At 41.3% G+C, this 13839-nt stretch overlaps 1 protein-coding gene across 1 annotated transcript in view; it reads left to right on the top strand.

The window, feature by feature from the left end:
- CMYA5 (cardiomyopathy associated 5) overlaps positions 1 to 7440 on the top strand; it is a 249381-nt gene extending 241941 nt beyond the window's left edge. Inside the window, exon 13 of the mRNA XM_069223208.1 lies at positions 6434 to 7440. Coding sequence (XP_069079309.1) covers positions 6434 to 6686 — 253 coding nt within the window. The 3' untranslated portion in view covers positions 6687 to 7440. The remainder of the gene's footprint in view (positions 1 to 6433) is intronic.
- The last annotated feature ends 6399 nt before the right edge of the window (positions 7441 to 13839 follow it).

Genomic DNA, 13839 nt, shown 5'->3' with positions numbered 1-13839 from the left:
GCGGAAATACAGCTGGTTTGGCACTCCTGCTCAGGTCAATATATCAAAAAAGGTGACTAGTAAACTGGTGAACACCCATAACAAGGTAGTGAGGGACACAGCCCACAACCAATATATGACCTCTCTTTTTCCCATAACCTGCCAGTCAGATACCCTGCAGTAGATATTATGTGCTCCTTGAGCAACCATGCTTCATTTTTTTAAACTTGTCTGACTGGAATGTGTACCTTTCACAGCCATGCCACATGTGCAGAAGAATTACATAATCATATAAGGAGAATATTGGCAGACCACTGATAAATGTAAATCTGCACACAAGTACTCACTGGGGTTTATCTCTGTACACCTCCAGCTGCTTCAAGTCTGCTTCTAGCTGTTGAGTCTCCCTAAAATGAACCTTCCAACGATGTACTATATAAGCAATGCATTTGCCTTGTACCACTAATGTTAAGGCATTCCAGATTCTCACTGGAGTATTTTCTGAACTCTCATTTAGTGTAGAATATTTGTTTACCTATTTCCCAATTCCTTCCGTAAAAAAGTGGTCACTAAACATTAACGGATGTTATCTCCATAACCAAGACTGGGGCATGGCCATGCCCATGTTCAGGATTAGTGATGTGGGGACATAATCAGATGTTGCCATCACTCTGATCGCCACCTCCTCAACTAGAGGTTAAAGGGTGCTACTTATTAGAATATGATCTAAGCAAGGCTACGTTCCGTCAACATTAACTCCTTTGGGGGGCCCTTGAGTTTCTTTGAGAAAGCTCCTGTGAAGTTCTTCCTTTCATTAGACTCATCCCAAGATAAACTGAAGTCCTCTCTTGGAACAATGTCCACAACTGCAGTTTCAACTAGTATAGTAACAAAGTTTTACAGAAACATCTCTTGTGCCACATTCAAAGGGTATATTCTTGCTGTGGTCACAGGGCTCCCAGCCATTGCCCCATATTATCAGTAATCTACCTTATTTGATTTTGAGTCCTCAGCCTTCAAGGGAAGGCCCTTTAAAAAAAATATAGTGACACCATTGTGTTTGGAATATAGAACGCCCCAGGGAATGCCTTGTGTTTTGTATGTCCCTAATCACCCCTCTTCAGGTGCGTTCCTTGTAAACATATGACATTGCGTTGGGATGCTGTTAAAGATCCCAACTAGTAACTGAAACTGTATAAACCCATGAACTTCCCAGCTGAACAAACTTTGGGAGTGGAAAGTCCCTCCCTCCAGTCCTGCATGTCTGTAGGAGCAACCAGCCATATGGTGGTGTCCTTCCCACTCCTGGCAACAAAATCCATTACCCTACAGGTCCAGGTAACTGCTTCAATGAAACCCAAGCAGTGTAATCAAGGACCCCCACCCTGAGTCCACCTCCCACCCCCTTAAGTGTAACATTCAGGTCATTTCAAGCATTTCCATATTGTTACTTCACTCTCGAAGCTATTTAAAAAACAAAACCCCCACCACAAGGCCAAAGTCTTCCCTCTCTAACTTCCACTATGGCAGAGTTTTGTCTCAGGGTGTCCATGTCTGTGTCTTTATCCCTTGCGGCTATGCCGGCACAGCAGATTACAGTGTAGATCAGCTGGGTTTCTGCCAAACATTCCGGTCTCCCATGGCCCTGCAGTCTCATCATCTGTTCTAGGAGTGAGTGTTCATGTATGGTCTCCTAATGACATTGTGATTTCCTCACCTTCTCTGGGGGTTCTTCCACTATAAGGGTACAGTCAGGCCTCATGACCCAACCCAGGTGTCCACAGGATAGGTCCTTTGCCAGATGTGTCCTCCTCTGACATGTCAATCCCGTGGAGTTTTGTCACCTGTCATTGAGGTGATAGATTACTCCTCCCTGACATAGGATGTCCTGAATGCTTACATCCATCTGAAGCAGATGTTTATAGACCTAAGTCTCCGTGATTGGTCTGAAGGTTGAATGTCTCTGAAGAGTGGACTTGAAGATGTCTTGGAATATGTGGCAGGAGAAACGGCGCAGGGATATTTCTCCTTTTTGCATTGTATCTTAGAGCATAGCTTCTTTATCAGAGTAATAGTTAAAATTGGCAAATTTGTCATATGGTCTCTGGGAGTTTTGTTTGCATCTTGGGCAGACTCTCTACAAATCATCTAGCCATGCCTCATCATGGCTGTTTCCAAATAGTGAGGAAAACAGACATCCCACAATCATGGAAAAGACTGAGCCCTCCGCGTCTTCCTCCAGAACTTTGATCTGCAGGTTTTCCATGTGAGACCTGTTCTCCAGATCTTTGATCTTCAGTAGACCGACCTCTCGTCTGGCTAGTGTTACCATGAGGCAAATCCCTATTTGTAATTTGAAGGTTACCTCTGAGTCTACTTTGCCCTCAACCTCCAGAACCCTAGATCCCAGAGAGTCCATGAATTGATGTATCTATCCAGTCCTGTAGTTTAGATGTGACTGCAGGTGATACATGTGAGTTAATTGAAAAACAAAACTTAGAAACCTTACTGGATGTCAGACTTTGGCGTAATCATATACCTAAGCGCAGTATTGATTTGGCCTCTCCTAACAAACGTCCTCACTTAGTACGTCCCTGCCACGCACTTTGTTATACTAAACCACACTCTTCTCATTACTCATGTGGAAAAATGCATCTATTTAACAGGAGTGCTCGGTGGTGGCTTAATTGTTCAAAACCACAATGTTTTTTAATGATGGGACTACAATTCCCAACATCCTTCAGGAGAAGCCATGATTGAGGGTGTGGCTCCTCTATAAAAACCAACCACACCCAGGTTCCAGTGCTTACTATTTTGGAACCTTGCCTGGGTTGGATCTTGCGTTCAGTTCCTGTTTGGATTTTGCCTTTCCAGCCTGCCGTCGTGTGACAGAGGGCCTCTGGAGTTCTTGTTGAAGCGAGTGGACGGACTCACTGCGGTGAGTGTTCTCTCAGGATTCCTTAGGGACACTGTTTGTTTAGAACAAAAAATAAATCTTGTGCTATTTTGTTGCCGCTCCGGTGTTCCCTGGAGATTAGATAATTGTTTAGTTGCTATAGTTGCAAGTTCGTTCTTGGACTGGTTATTTCTTGAAAGGATTCTCTTATTGAAAAGTAACGCGCCAATTTCACAAGAATCCAAAGACTTTTAAAGAAGCGAACTGTGTCACTTTCACATGATTATAAAAATGTTTATGTACACGCGCGCGCACAGGATTGAAAAGGTTTATTATTGAATTCACTGTGTGTTCTTGGAAAAACATTTTACACGCGCGCACAGGTTTGAAAAGGTTTATTATTGTATTCACTGTGTGTTCTTAGAAAAAACATTTTTTTTAACTTTAAAAAAGATTGTTGATTTTCATTACACTCTGTTTCAAGGACGATTATACATGAAGGATACTTGGTATTTTTGTTGAAACAAAGAATCAGTAAAAGAAGAAGTTATTTATTTTATTATTGTGCATTAGTTAATGTCAAAACTTTAAATCTTTCTTGGACATTATTTTTATGAATATATTAATGTATATCTGTATATTATTTACATGATGGAGTATCTTTGTTGGAAGTTTACTAATAGATATTAAAGAGCTTTGGTATATAATGTAGATTTATCCTACATACTTACACTCTTATCTTATAATAAATAATGGATAACTGTTTAATGTCCTGGTAGTTGTTCTCTTTGCATTTTAAACATTTTCCTTTTTAGATCGCCTTCCACACTGATCTCCACTTCCTCTCTTGAGTACGATATTTGAATTGGTATTGTTTAACAGTAGGTCATAAACGAACAAACGCACAAATCCAGGGGAATCGGACTCTGACACTGGAGAAAAACAAATCACAGAAAACCCATTTTAAAGAAAGCAATTTTAAGGAAATACAAAAAAATTGAAAATTAGTGGAAACATTTTATTGGAAAGATCATGTTAAGGAAAAATCCAAAATTACATTAAAGTTGAGTGTAGTTTAGGACTAATGTTTTTTTTAGGTTTTGGGATAACTAATGTTTAGGGGTGGTCCGGGGTTTTTGGGTGTCAAGAATGGGTGAAGTTCTGGCACAGAAAGGGGGTTTTATGGTTTAGTGATGGGTGAACTTTAGTGGTGGTGAGGGTTTTTTTTTTTTTTAGATATCAGTAATGGGTGGAATTAAGGGCCATATGTACGAACACATTTTCCTATTGACACAGAATGGAAAAAACCCTTTGCTGCATCTGGCCCTCAGGGATGGTAAGAGTTTTTTTTAAGGCTGAGGGATGGGTAGAGTCTAGGGGTGGTGATGGGTTTTAGGAGTTATGGATGGATGTGTGGGTGGAGTCATGGATGGACGGTGAGGGTTTTTCAGAGTTCAGGAATGGTTGGAGCTTGGGAGTGGTAAGGGATTTCAAGCAGTCAAAGATGGTTGGGGATTAGTTGTAAAGAGGAGGCTTTAGATGTCAGGAAAGGTTAGTGTTTAAAGATAGTGAAGAATGTTATTGTTCAGGGATGGGCGGAGTGTAAGGGAAGAAAGGAATTTTAGACTACAGGGATGTGTGAAATCATTGTATTTACACCTTAAAAAATAAGCATGCAAAAGCTAATTACAAACAAAATTACAGTCTATGAATTGGTCTCTATAAAATGTTGAATGCCATTCATTTAGAAAATTTCCATTAAACAGTTTAGATGAAATTGTTTCTCAGTAATTACTTTCCATGAAACTGTTTTTCTGTGCCATCACATACACCCGATTGCAGGTCCTACAGGCTTTTGTCAAAGTCATATTGTAGGTCTTTACTCAGTGTGCACTTAAAAGAATCTGGGCTCTTAAGATCTGCTTTGATGAGAGCCATTTTGGGCATAGGTGATCATGTGCATGCTGTGTTCACCTCATGGCGCTGCATTTCTGCATTTCTTGTGCACTTATTGTGGGTTCAAAGTCCTGCAATGGGCACTTCTGGATACTCCTTGTAGAAGGCATTCATCCAGCCTGGCACTCTTCCAGTCTGTTCTAAGAGTCACTAGTTAGACTACTGGGCCACAGACCTTGCTTTGCAAAGTTCTAAGCTCTTACAGTGGGTTGATCCCCTGGGAGGGGGGCACAGTTCTTCTATATCAGGCCATTCATCTTAGAACCTTCTTTTCTGTCCATGGATCCAGGACTGGGGTCCCTATTCCCCCCCCACACCCCTGAACTCAATGTTTAGAGTTGAGGATGCACTTCACTCCAGAGGCCATTGCTCCTTTCCAGGGACCCTCACTGCTGAGCCTCTCTGGGGTGATTTCAGTGCCCATCAGCCACAGCGCCCCTTCTGCCGATTGCCATCTGCTCTAAGACAGCACTCTGCGGGTTGTTTCCCTTGACGCTGCCTTCTACACTCTATACTGACTAGCAGTCCTGGATGTCGTGCAACAACCTGTACCTGGTCCTGCTGGCTAACCCCTCATCAAGTGAAACGCCATAGTGCCCATACTCCCAGGGCAGTCGGCCTGTCGTGGTGTCCACAGGTCACCCACCAACCCAGATATAACTAGTCCTTGAGTCTCACCCATGGTGAGGCTTTACTCTGTGTGGCCTACCACAATCCAGCAGCCACTGCCAAATCGTATGCGGGCTGCAGTCGGACTGCGGCACTTTATTCCTACTGATGGTTTCTCAAAATGTGCTGCATTGTCTTCTCTCCTTCCACTTGATGGGTTTGAAATATTTCATGTTCGGTGGCCTAGATAAGTCGGGATTGATGGTGGGAGCCAGGAGGGTTGGCACAGAGCCAGGAAAGGACTTGTCTGCCAATTCTGCCCCCTCCTGCTTTATAACAAGTGTCTTCCCTTCTTTCATGATCATTCACATGAGTTGTGTTATCTACAAATGTAAGTATTGCATCTTGAATGCATGTATTCTGAGAATGAGGCAGATGTTTATAGACATAATTATGCATTACGGGTAGGGAGACTACAAGTTCAAACATTTCACAAGTTGATTCTAAAGAGGTCTTGAGATAACTACATATACTTAACTAAAACAGTTCTACAGAATACAAGAATAAAAATTAGCGATTGTGTCCTACGGAACTCAATATGTATTCTGCTATTTCAATGATGTTATTATGGTTACTAACTTAGTAAAGTCAGATTTAATCAACTCTGAAGCCTAACGAAAATTCCTTGTTTTAAGAGACTGTAGTCCCAAACGTTGTTGTCTCTGGGCCTTATGTTAGCAGCCAAACATTACACAAGGGTGGAGTTCCCTGTTGGTGTACTTCTCAGACTTTACTCTTGCAGGCTTGCCTATGGATCTTATAATAGCAGAAACGCTGGAATGTCCTTAGCAGAAGGATCTGTCAGAGATTGTATTGTGATCATGCATGCAATTTGTGTGTTTTTTAAGTTCAGGTATCTTCGATGGCTAACTCTTTAAGATTTTGTCTCAGTGGACATCTGTTAATCTGTCTCTTCTGGTTTGTCTTATTCAGTTTCTGTTACAGGTTCATTCACAATGACACCGTAAATGACATCCACTTGACAGAGCACCCGGTCCGGTTTGGCGTTCTTCTTGACTACAACTCTGGTAGACTGTTGTTCTTCAATGTGTTGAGGAGGCAGCTGCTCTTCACCATCAGACACAGCTTCACAGAGGCCTCCCATCCAGCCTTTGCTCTGGAGGCAACAGGAGAGATGCACCTGCACACGGGAATTGAACTTCCAAACTTTGCAAAACTCAGCTAACCAACTCCCAGGTCTTATTTTCCAGAAGGCGTGTATTTCACTTGAGAGTGAGGTTTCAATTACACCTCAACTCAGCGTTCCTCATGAGAAAGGAGTGCTTGAGGTTTGTGGGTTTAGAAAAAAGTTAAGCTCAGATTTTCTTCATTATGGGCTTAGAAAAGAAAGTTAAACTCAGATTGGGTTCAATCTGCTACAGTGCTTCATTTTTGTAATATTTTCTTGTAGTGAACACCTCCCATTGTAGAAATGAATGCATTTGCTTGGAGGGGAAAATGTATTGATTTGCTACTTCAGTGAACTATACCCCTGTGAGGTAAGGTTCCCTGTTTTAAAAAACAACGTGATTCTTCAAACCTGGTTACTTTTTTTTTTAGCAGTTTTCAAATTGGACACCTTTATGCGTCTTGTAGTTTTGTTCATCAGAGTCTCGAATGAACTAATTTAATCCTATAATACGTTCACCATACGCTGTGTTTATTGTATTGTCTTGTAGACTGCACTAACTCTAATGCAGTTTTTATGGCAAATTAATTCAAAGGACCGGCTATTGGTGGACTTCGGTACTTTTATTAAATATTTATTTTGAATTCTTGCACCAGGTCAAGTCACTGAAGTCTCATAGCGAGTGGTACACCAAGGTCAAATATAGGAAGACTGCAGAATATAGAAATATATTTATGCTTATTTCACCATACTTCACAATGTACAGTGGTGTATTTAAGTTTGGGAATAATAAAATTGCAACATCAATTTACATGATGACATCATGAGTGTTTTCCTCTTTTGCTTTAGGTCGATATGAAACCATGCCATCAGCTATGCACTAGACCAGTCTGGTTTGGGATGCTGGGATTACATAGGTTATATTTATATTCAACTTTGCATTTTTTGTATGTTGGGGCCAGTGAATGGAACTGTGTGTTATGTAAAGCCAAAAGTTCGTCTTTAGCTGTCACCTTCAGAGATAGTTCTTAAGAAGAGTTTATTAATTAGTCTAATGGTAATAGCATTGCCATTGTATTTAGGACAATTATTTATCTGTAGCAGCAAATACAATTAACTTCCCATCAGAATATTTCATGTCTGGTGGCACCCCCTGGTGCAGACCAGAAAAATCTTGGTGCCATTTCAGAAATGGAGCTTCTATGAGCACCTGTTTTACAAAAATAAAAATGAGTTTATCGATGCATCATAGACGGACACCTAAAACTTGCTTGACTTTCAGAAATCTACATCAATAATACATTTCTAAGTGTACGCCCATTGCTCCCAGTCCTGCTTCTGAGTAGTGTCCACACCGAAGACAGTCTGCAGGTTTAGGATTAAGGTGCAGTTTAACTTTTAAGTCTCATTTTTCTCCCTGTGAAACATTTTTCCAAGTGGAGAAATCCATCTTCACACACTTTTACTACAATTACGACTGCAGAAAATCCACTTTGTTTGCATTTGTAATGCCATCCTGTCTATCCATATTGTGCAAATCATTTGAGGGTAAAGCTGATAAATTTTGCACACCAAAGTTTGGCTTAATTGTGTCCAGTGTTTATTGAATTTTGTCCTGGTAAATCAGAACCCAGGAGAGGTGTGGTGCCCAAAACCTTCATCTCTGTCTCTGCTTCCCTAACAGCTAGAGACTCTGAAGTCAGACATTTGTAGACCTTTAGCCCACTGGTCACAATTAAAACCCTTGGCAGCTCCTTAATCGTGCTAACTATTGATTTGTTTCATCCAAGTTGCAGAAGTACCTGAACATCTCCGTTTAATATTTCCGTTGAATCTCCTAGTTTTGTAGTTAGCTGACACAAATGGTCTAGTAAAACATACTATATTTTTACATATTTTACCTCAGTGTCATCATACAACAATGAAGAATCTAACAGCTGTAGTCAACTGCGCCATGATGTAATTGTGTCTGCAGCTTCCACCTACTTGCTAATTGGGAAACACAGAACTGGCTCCTCTCTCATGGATATATGCCCCAGGACACCTCTATTCACCCATTAAGTTATTTTGGCTGTCTACAAGAACAGCTCAGTATTGTCAGAAAGGGACGTGGAGTCACACAGGTGGCCATACGCAACACTACTGTGTTCTTGTCAAAACGTCAACAAGAAGTGGTTTCCGTTGTGCCATGGACAACTCCAGCTTTGTTCACATTGTCTACGACGTCTTTAGAAGCCTTTTGTGGAAAACATCCCTCCTGTTGATATATCCATGTATCCTTCTGTGTGTTACCCATGTCAGTTATTTGCCACTTTGCCCACACAAAGTCAACGCTGTTTGGATTTCAATATTTGCACAGCTGCCACCCTAGTCTGTGAACTGTTGGCGTTTGGTGGATAGATTGGCTACTGATGATTCTGGGCTGAAAAGAGCAGTGTTTAGCAAATTGTTTTGCTGTCACCAAAGAGCACTGTTATGCAGGGTCATTAGCAGAGGCACAGGACAGAGACTACTGAAGGAGGATAGTCCTATATTTTGGATCCGTTGATTTGTGAACCAAAATCCCTATGAAAAGGTTAACCCCACAGTTTATTTGGCTGACAGAGAAACGAGTAGAAGCCATTCTATTAAATTGGATATCATTGTTGTTTCTGCTTTTCACCTAACATGTCTACTGTTCTCAAATTGGAAAAGAAAATTATTTGTTTTATCTCAGAGACCCTATTATCACAAAGCGTCTTAATTCATTTTCGAAGTACATGTTAATTCAGTCAACATTCCTCATTATGTGACAACCTATTGGTCTAAAAATGTGACAATGTATTTAACGTCCTCATTTGGGAATAGAAAATGGAACTTGGAACAAGGAGCCAGCAAACCAATGACAAAGTCAAGACCGTGTATTTTCTTGCTTGACCTCAAATATTGTAATATACTGTGTACCTGAGAAAGCATTTTCTCTGTGTTTGCTTGGATGGAATAAATACATGTAAGAACATGTGTGTTGCCTGTATCCGCCATTATTCATTTGTTAATATTGTTTTCAATACTTATGTGAAGGCTCTGGTTTGTGAGAGGTATTCACATGATTTCATAAACATATTTTACCTTAATACATTTGACATAATACAGACTAGATTCCTAGATGTAGGATGAATGTATTAACCTATATTCGTTTTGTACTGTAGAATGTGTTTGCCAGGATCACTCTCTTCTGAAAATAGGACATATTTTCTCATCCCATAAAAATCCTCCCATTAAGTTCCAAGTATTCTATAATTTACTAGCTGTATGTTTTCCTTTTCCTCCTAACAGTGTTAACGTCTGATTTTTTATTTGACGTGTTCCTTAACCTTGCTGTCAATTCCTGTGGCAAAGAAAACTCCGCCTCACGCTTCGGTTGAGTCTATAGGGCTTATAGACAAACATTAATCACAGAGATTTCAGCAATGCAACTTGGGCCCCGATTCAAGGTAAAGACCCAATGTATACCATAGTATTCTCACACACTTTTAGTATGGGTCCTGTGCTAAAATCCCCACCGAGAGCACAATCAGGGGCCTTTCTGAGCTCATAATAAGTAGTAGATGGGATTCATGAGTAACACAAATGTAAATATTGTGGCTCGGCAAGCTAGTTTTTAACCTTTCATGTCTTGTGTTCAAGGTTTGGAGATAGGACACCCAGTGATGCCAGGATAGCATGAGTGTGAAAACATGGTAGAGGAGGGTTACAATTACTCTAAAAAAACACCTCCCTGTGCTAATTACCGCACAGCTAAGATGAAGTACTATACATCTCTGACCAGAAGTCCCACCAGGCCAGGCAAAACTGTCATCAGTAATTCACAAGTCTTTGATACATTCACTTATTGGGACTTATTCTTAAAGAAAAACTTCCCCTTTATGGTACGTTTACTAATTTTCTTTATTCACAAACCACTTGCAGCGCTGCACGACTCCACATTCCCTATACTTATATGTGCTGAGTTCTCGCCACATGGAGACTCCACAGATGGGGCAGAGAACTTTGTACACATAAGTATAGGGTGTGCGAAGTCGTAAAACTCTGCACATAGTTTGTAAATTGTACTTTGTAATACATTTTGTATTAATACCAAACATTACAAAGTGCAGATTGAGAATCAGACCCATAATCTTTATCTTAACATGAATCCTTACAGAAACATTTGTGGTGATGTACAGCACTCAGTTACAATTAATGCATATGCCACCATTAGTAGCCAACACAAAGTACAGAACCATTCTGTTTTGTAAAATAAAAGTTTGTTAGACCATCAACTGAGTGATTATTATCTCGGGTACGTTAGTAGTCGATTCAGCCCCCTCCTCGAGTACTTTAGCAACTTGACGGCTCTCGCATATGGATAGACCCATCTCATAACTTGGAATCAGAGTGGCAAAAATAGAGTGATATCTGAAATGTCTGTTTTTTTCCCACAAGTGTAAGAGGACGTGTAACAACAGATCTCATAGTGGTTACAACATACGCAGGATAACAGGATCCGGGCCAGTCATTGGGTAGTCACTCTTAAGCCTGATTGCCACAGATGTAGTATGTTCCAGTTTGATCAGTGCCCCTTTGTGCACAAGACTGAAAGCTCAACTCAAGTAAAGCCTGGCAAAGAAATACAAGCAGTTTGCTATGGTAACATTGCAGTGCCTGCGGCCCATGAGGATCCTGCTACTTTCAACTTTACACCCCTGAGTATTGGCTATTAAGGCTAAGTAGAAAGCAGGGGAACTAACTCTGGAGTGGCAATTGGCACATTTAGATCATCAAGGGTGACATGCATAGTGTAAATGTCGCATTCAAAGACAATGTACTCAAGCAGGTGTACATCAGCACGTTGTTGCATTTGAAAGAAATCAGAGTTGCGGTGAAGCATATAATAAGAAAACTCAGGCGTTCAGATATGATGTAAAAAAACAGAAGAAGTTTATTCCCAGAAAAAGGGCTTCAACGTCTAGTCTGCTCCAGCTACAACTTCTTTTTCAAGTCCAGACAATCTTAACAGAACATGGAATACAGAACAATATGACATAATAGCCAAGCTCTTGCACCTAGCAAATACCACACATCTACCCCCAAAACATAAAATAAACAATTTGCAAATCACAAAAATAAGTTTAAATTCCAAATACACCCATTTTCAAGCTTTACAGCACCTCGAAACCTTGAGAGGCTTGCTGAATTTAGAATCCCAGCAACAACGTACAAGTTTATTTGCATTTATCAGGTGCACCTCATTAAAATAATATAATAACATATATCCGGTTCCACACATCAGCCACACCTTTACACTTGGTTTCTTTGCACACCTTTTTGTGTTGTTTCTCAAGATAATTGACAATTTTCTGATTGTGTTCTATTCCACCACTCTCATCCTAACCACTCATTTTTTTCCTCCAAAAGGGACACATTTTAGTAATGGGCAGTCTCCTTTGAAATAGCTCAAGCGGTGTGTGTCCGGTAGTGCATGTGGAGTATATCTCTAAGCTTTAATCATTTTCTACATCTCTTCTTTCCAGTGACTACTGCAAGCTCTTGAAAGTTAAATACCCTCTTTCAGTGTTCTATTAACTATCTCTCTTGTTCCATTGGTCTGGAGATGATACAGAGAACACACCCTATGCCCTTACCCCTCTCCTTCAAAATTTCTCCATCTCATGTGATGTCAACTGAATCCCATTATCAGTTAAAATGGTTCCCGGATTACTTTCCCTACTGATGACTTTTTCCAAAACGTTTGATCACCAAAGCTGTGGTTATTCCTTTCACAAATGCTACTTCCAGACACCTAGAAAACATACATTAGCACAAGAAGAGAAGTAGGTGTAAATCCCATTACTATTGATCTCAAAATATTCAAAGCCACGTTTGGCTCCTCCTGGAAGTTCTCTGCACATCATTGGTGGTGTCCTCACCTTCCTTATTTTGTCACTCGGACGACAATCAAGACAATCTCTAATCACCCGGTCAACTTGTATATCCATCCCGGCCACCAGTAATGACATCTGAGGCTCTCCTTGGTCTTATTCATCCCAAAATGTCCAACGTGCCCAATCAAGTACTTAAAGATATTGGAAATACTAACTGTGAAACTCTGATGACTAACCCATTATGCACCTAGAGTTCATTATACACTTCACTGAAAGCTTTCTCAGCTTCATTTGTTGGTTCTCGAACACCGATAAAACAACATCCTTATTTAATTCCTTCACCCATCTGGCTCTAAAATACACCCATCAGTGATCTTAGACACTCTGGCCCTCATTATGACATTGGCGGTAAATGCCACTTACAGCCACGCTGACTGCTGCCAACATACCACCACCGCCGCGGATATCCGTTCATCATATTATGACACACACACACCAATCCGTCACTATTCAGCCACAGACACAAGTCTGCCACACCAAAGGTCAATGATAAACTAGCGGTATCAAAACCCACACCGTTACGCCAACAGAACAACGCCCACCACATTATGACCCACGAATCACCACGGCGGACATTCAATGGCGGTAAACCATTGGCGGTACATACCGCCACGCTCAAAATACACACACACACACACACAAACAAAACAACACCACATTGGACTACTCAAACAACACACACCTGACACCCATACACACACCACACCCACACCACTATAAAACACCCACCCACATTTGCCAATGGTTTGTAGTCTTTATGGCTAGAGACGGACACCACGACTACAGACAAGACCAGAGCCACACAGCAACATCACCTATACACCACCCCCCCACCCCACATCACGCACCCCAACACATCAACCTACACACCCTCACCCACCCACCCAACTCACACAACACCATGGCACCACAAAGACACCCCAGATTCTCAGAGAAGGAGCTAAGGGTCACGGTGGAGGAAATCATCCGGGTAGAGCCACAGCTATTTGGAGCACAGGTGCAGCAGATATCCATTTCAAGGAAGATGGAGCTATGGTGGAGGATCGTGGACAGGGTAAACACCGTGGGACAGCACCCCAGAACAAAGGACGACATCAGGAAGAGGTAGAACAACCTACGGGGGAAGGTGCATTCCATTGCAGCAAGACACCAACTCGCTGTACAGAGGACTGGCAGTGGACCCCCACCTCCTCCCCCACAACTAACAACATGGGAGGAGCAAGTCTTTGCAATCATGTATCCTGAGG

The sequence above is a fragment of the Pleurodeles waltl genome, chromosome 1_1 (assembly GCF_031143425.1).
Source record: "Pleurodeles waltl isolate 20211129_DDA chromosome 1_1, aPleWal1.hap1.20221129, whole genome shotgun sequence".
In the NCBI taxonomy this organism is placed as follows: domain Eukaryota; kingdom Metazoa; phylum Chordata; class Amphibia; order Caudata; family Salamandridae; genus Pleurodeles; species Pleurodeles waltl.
The sequence above is the reverse complement of the archived record's forward strand: the minus strand, read 5'-3'. Positions and strand labels throughout refer to the sequence as shown.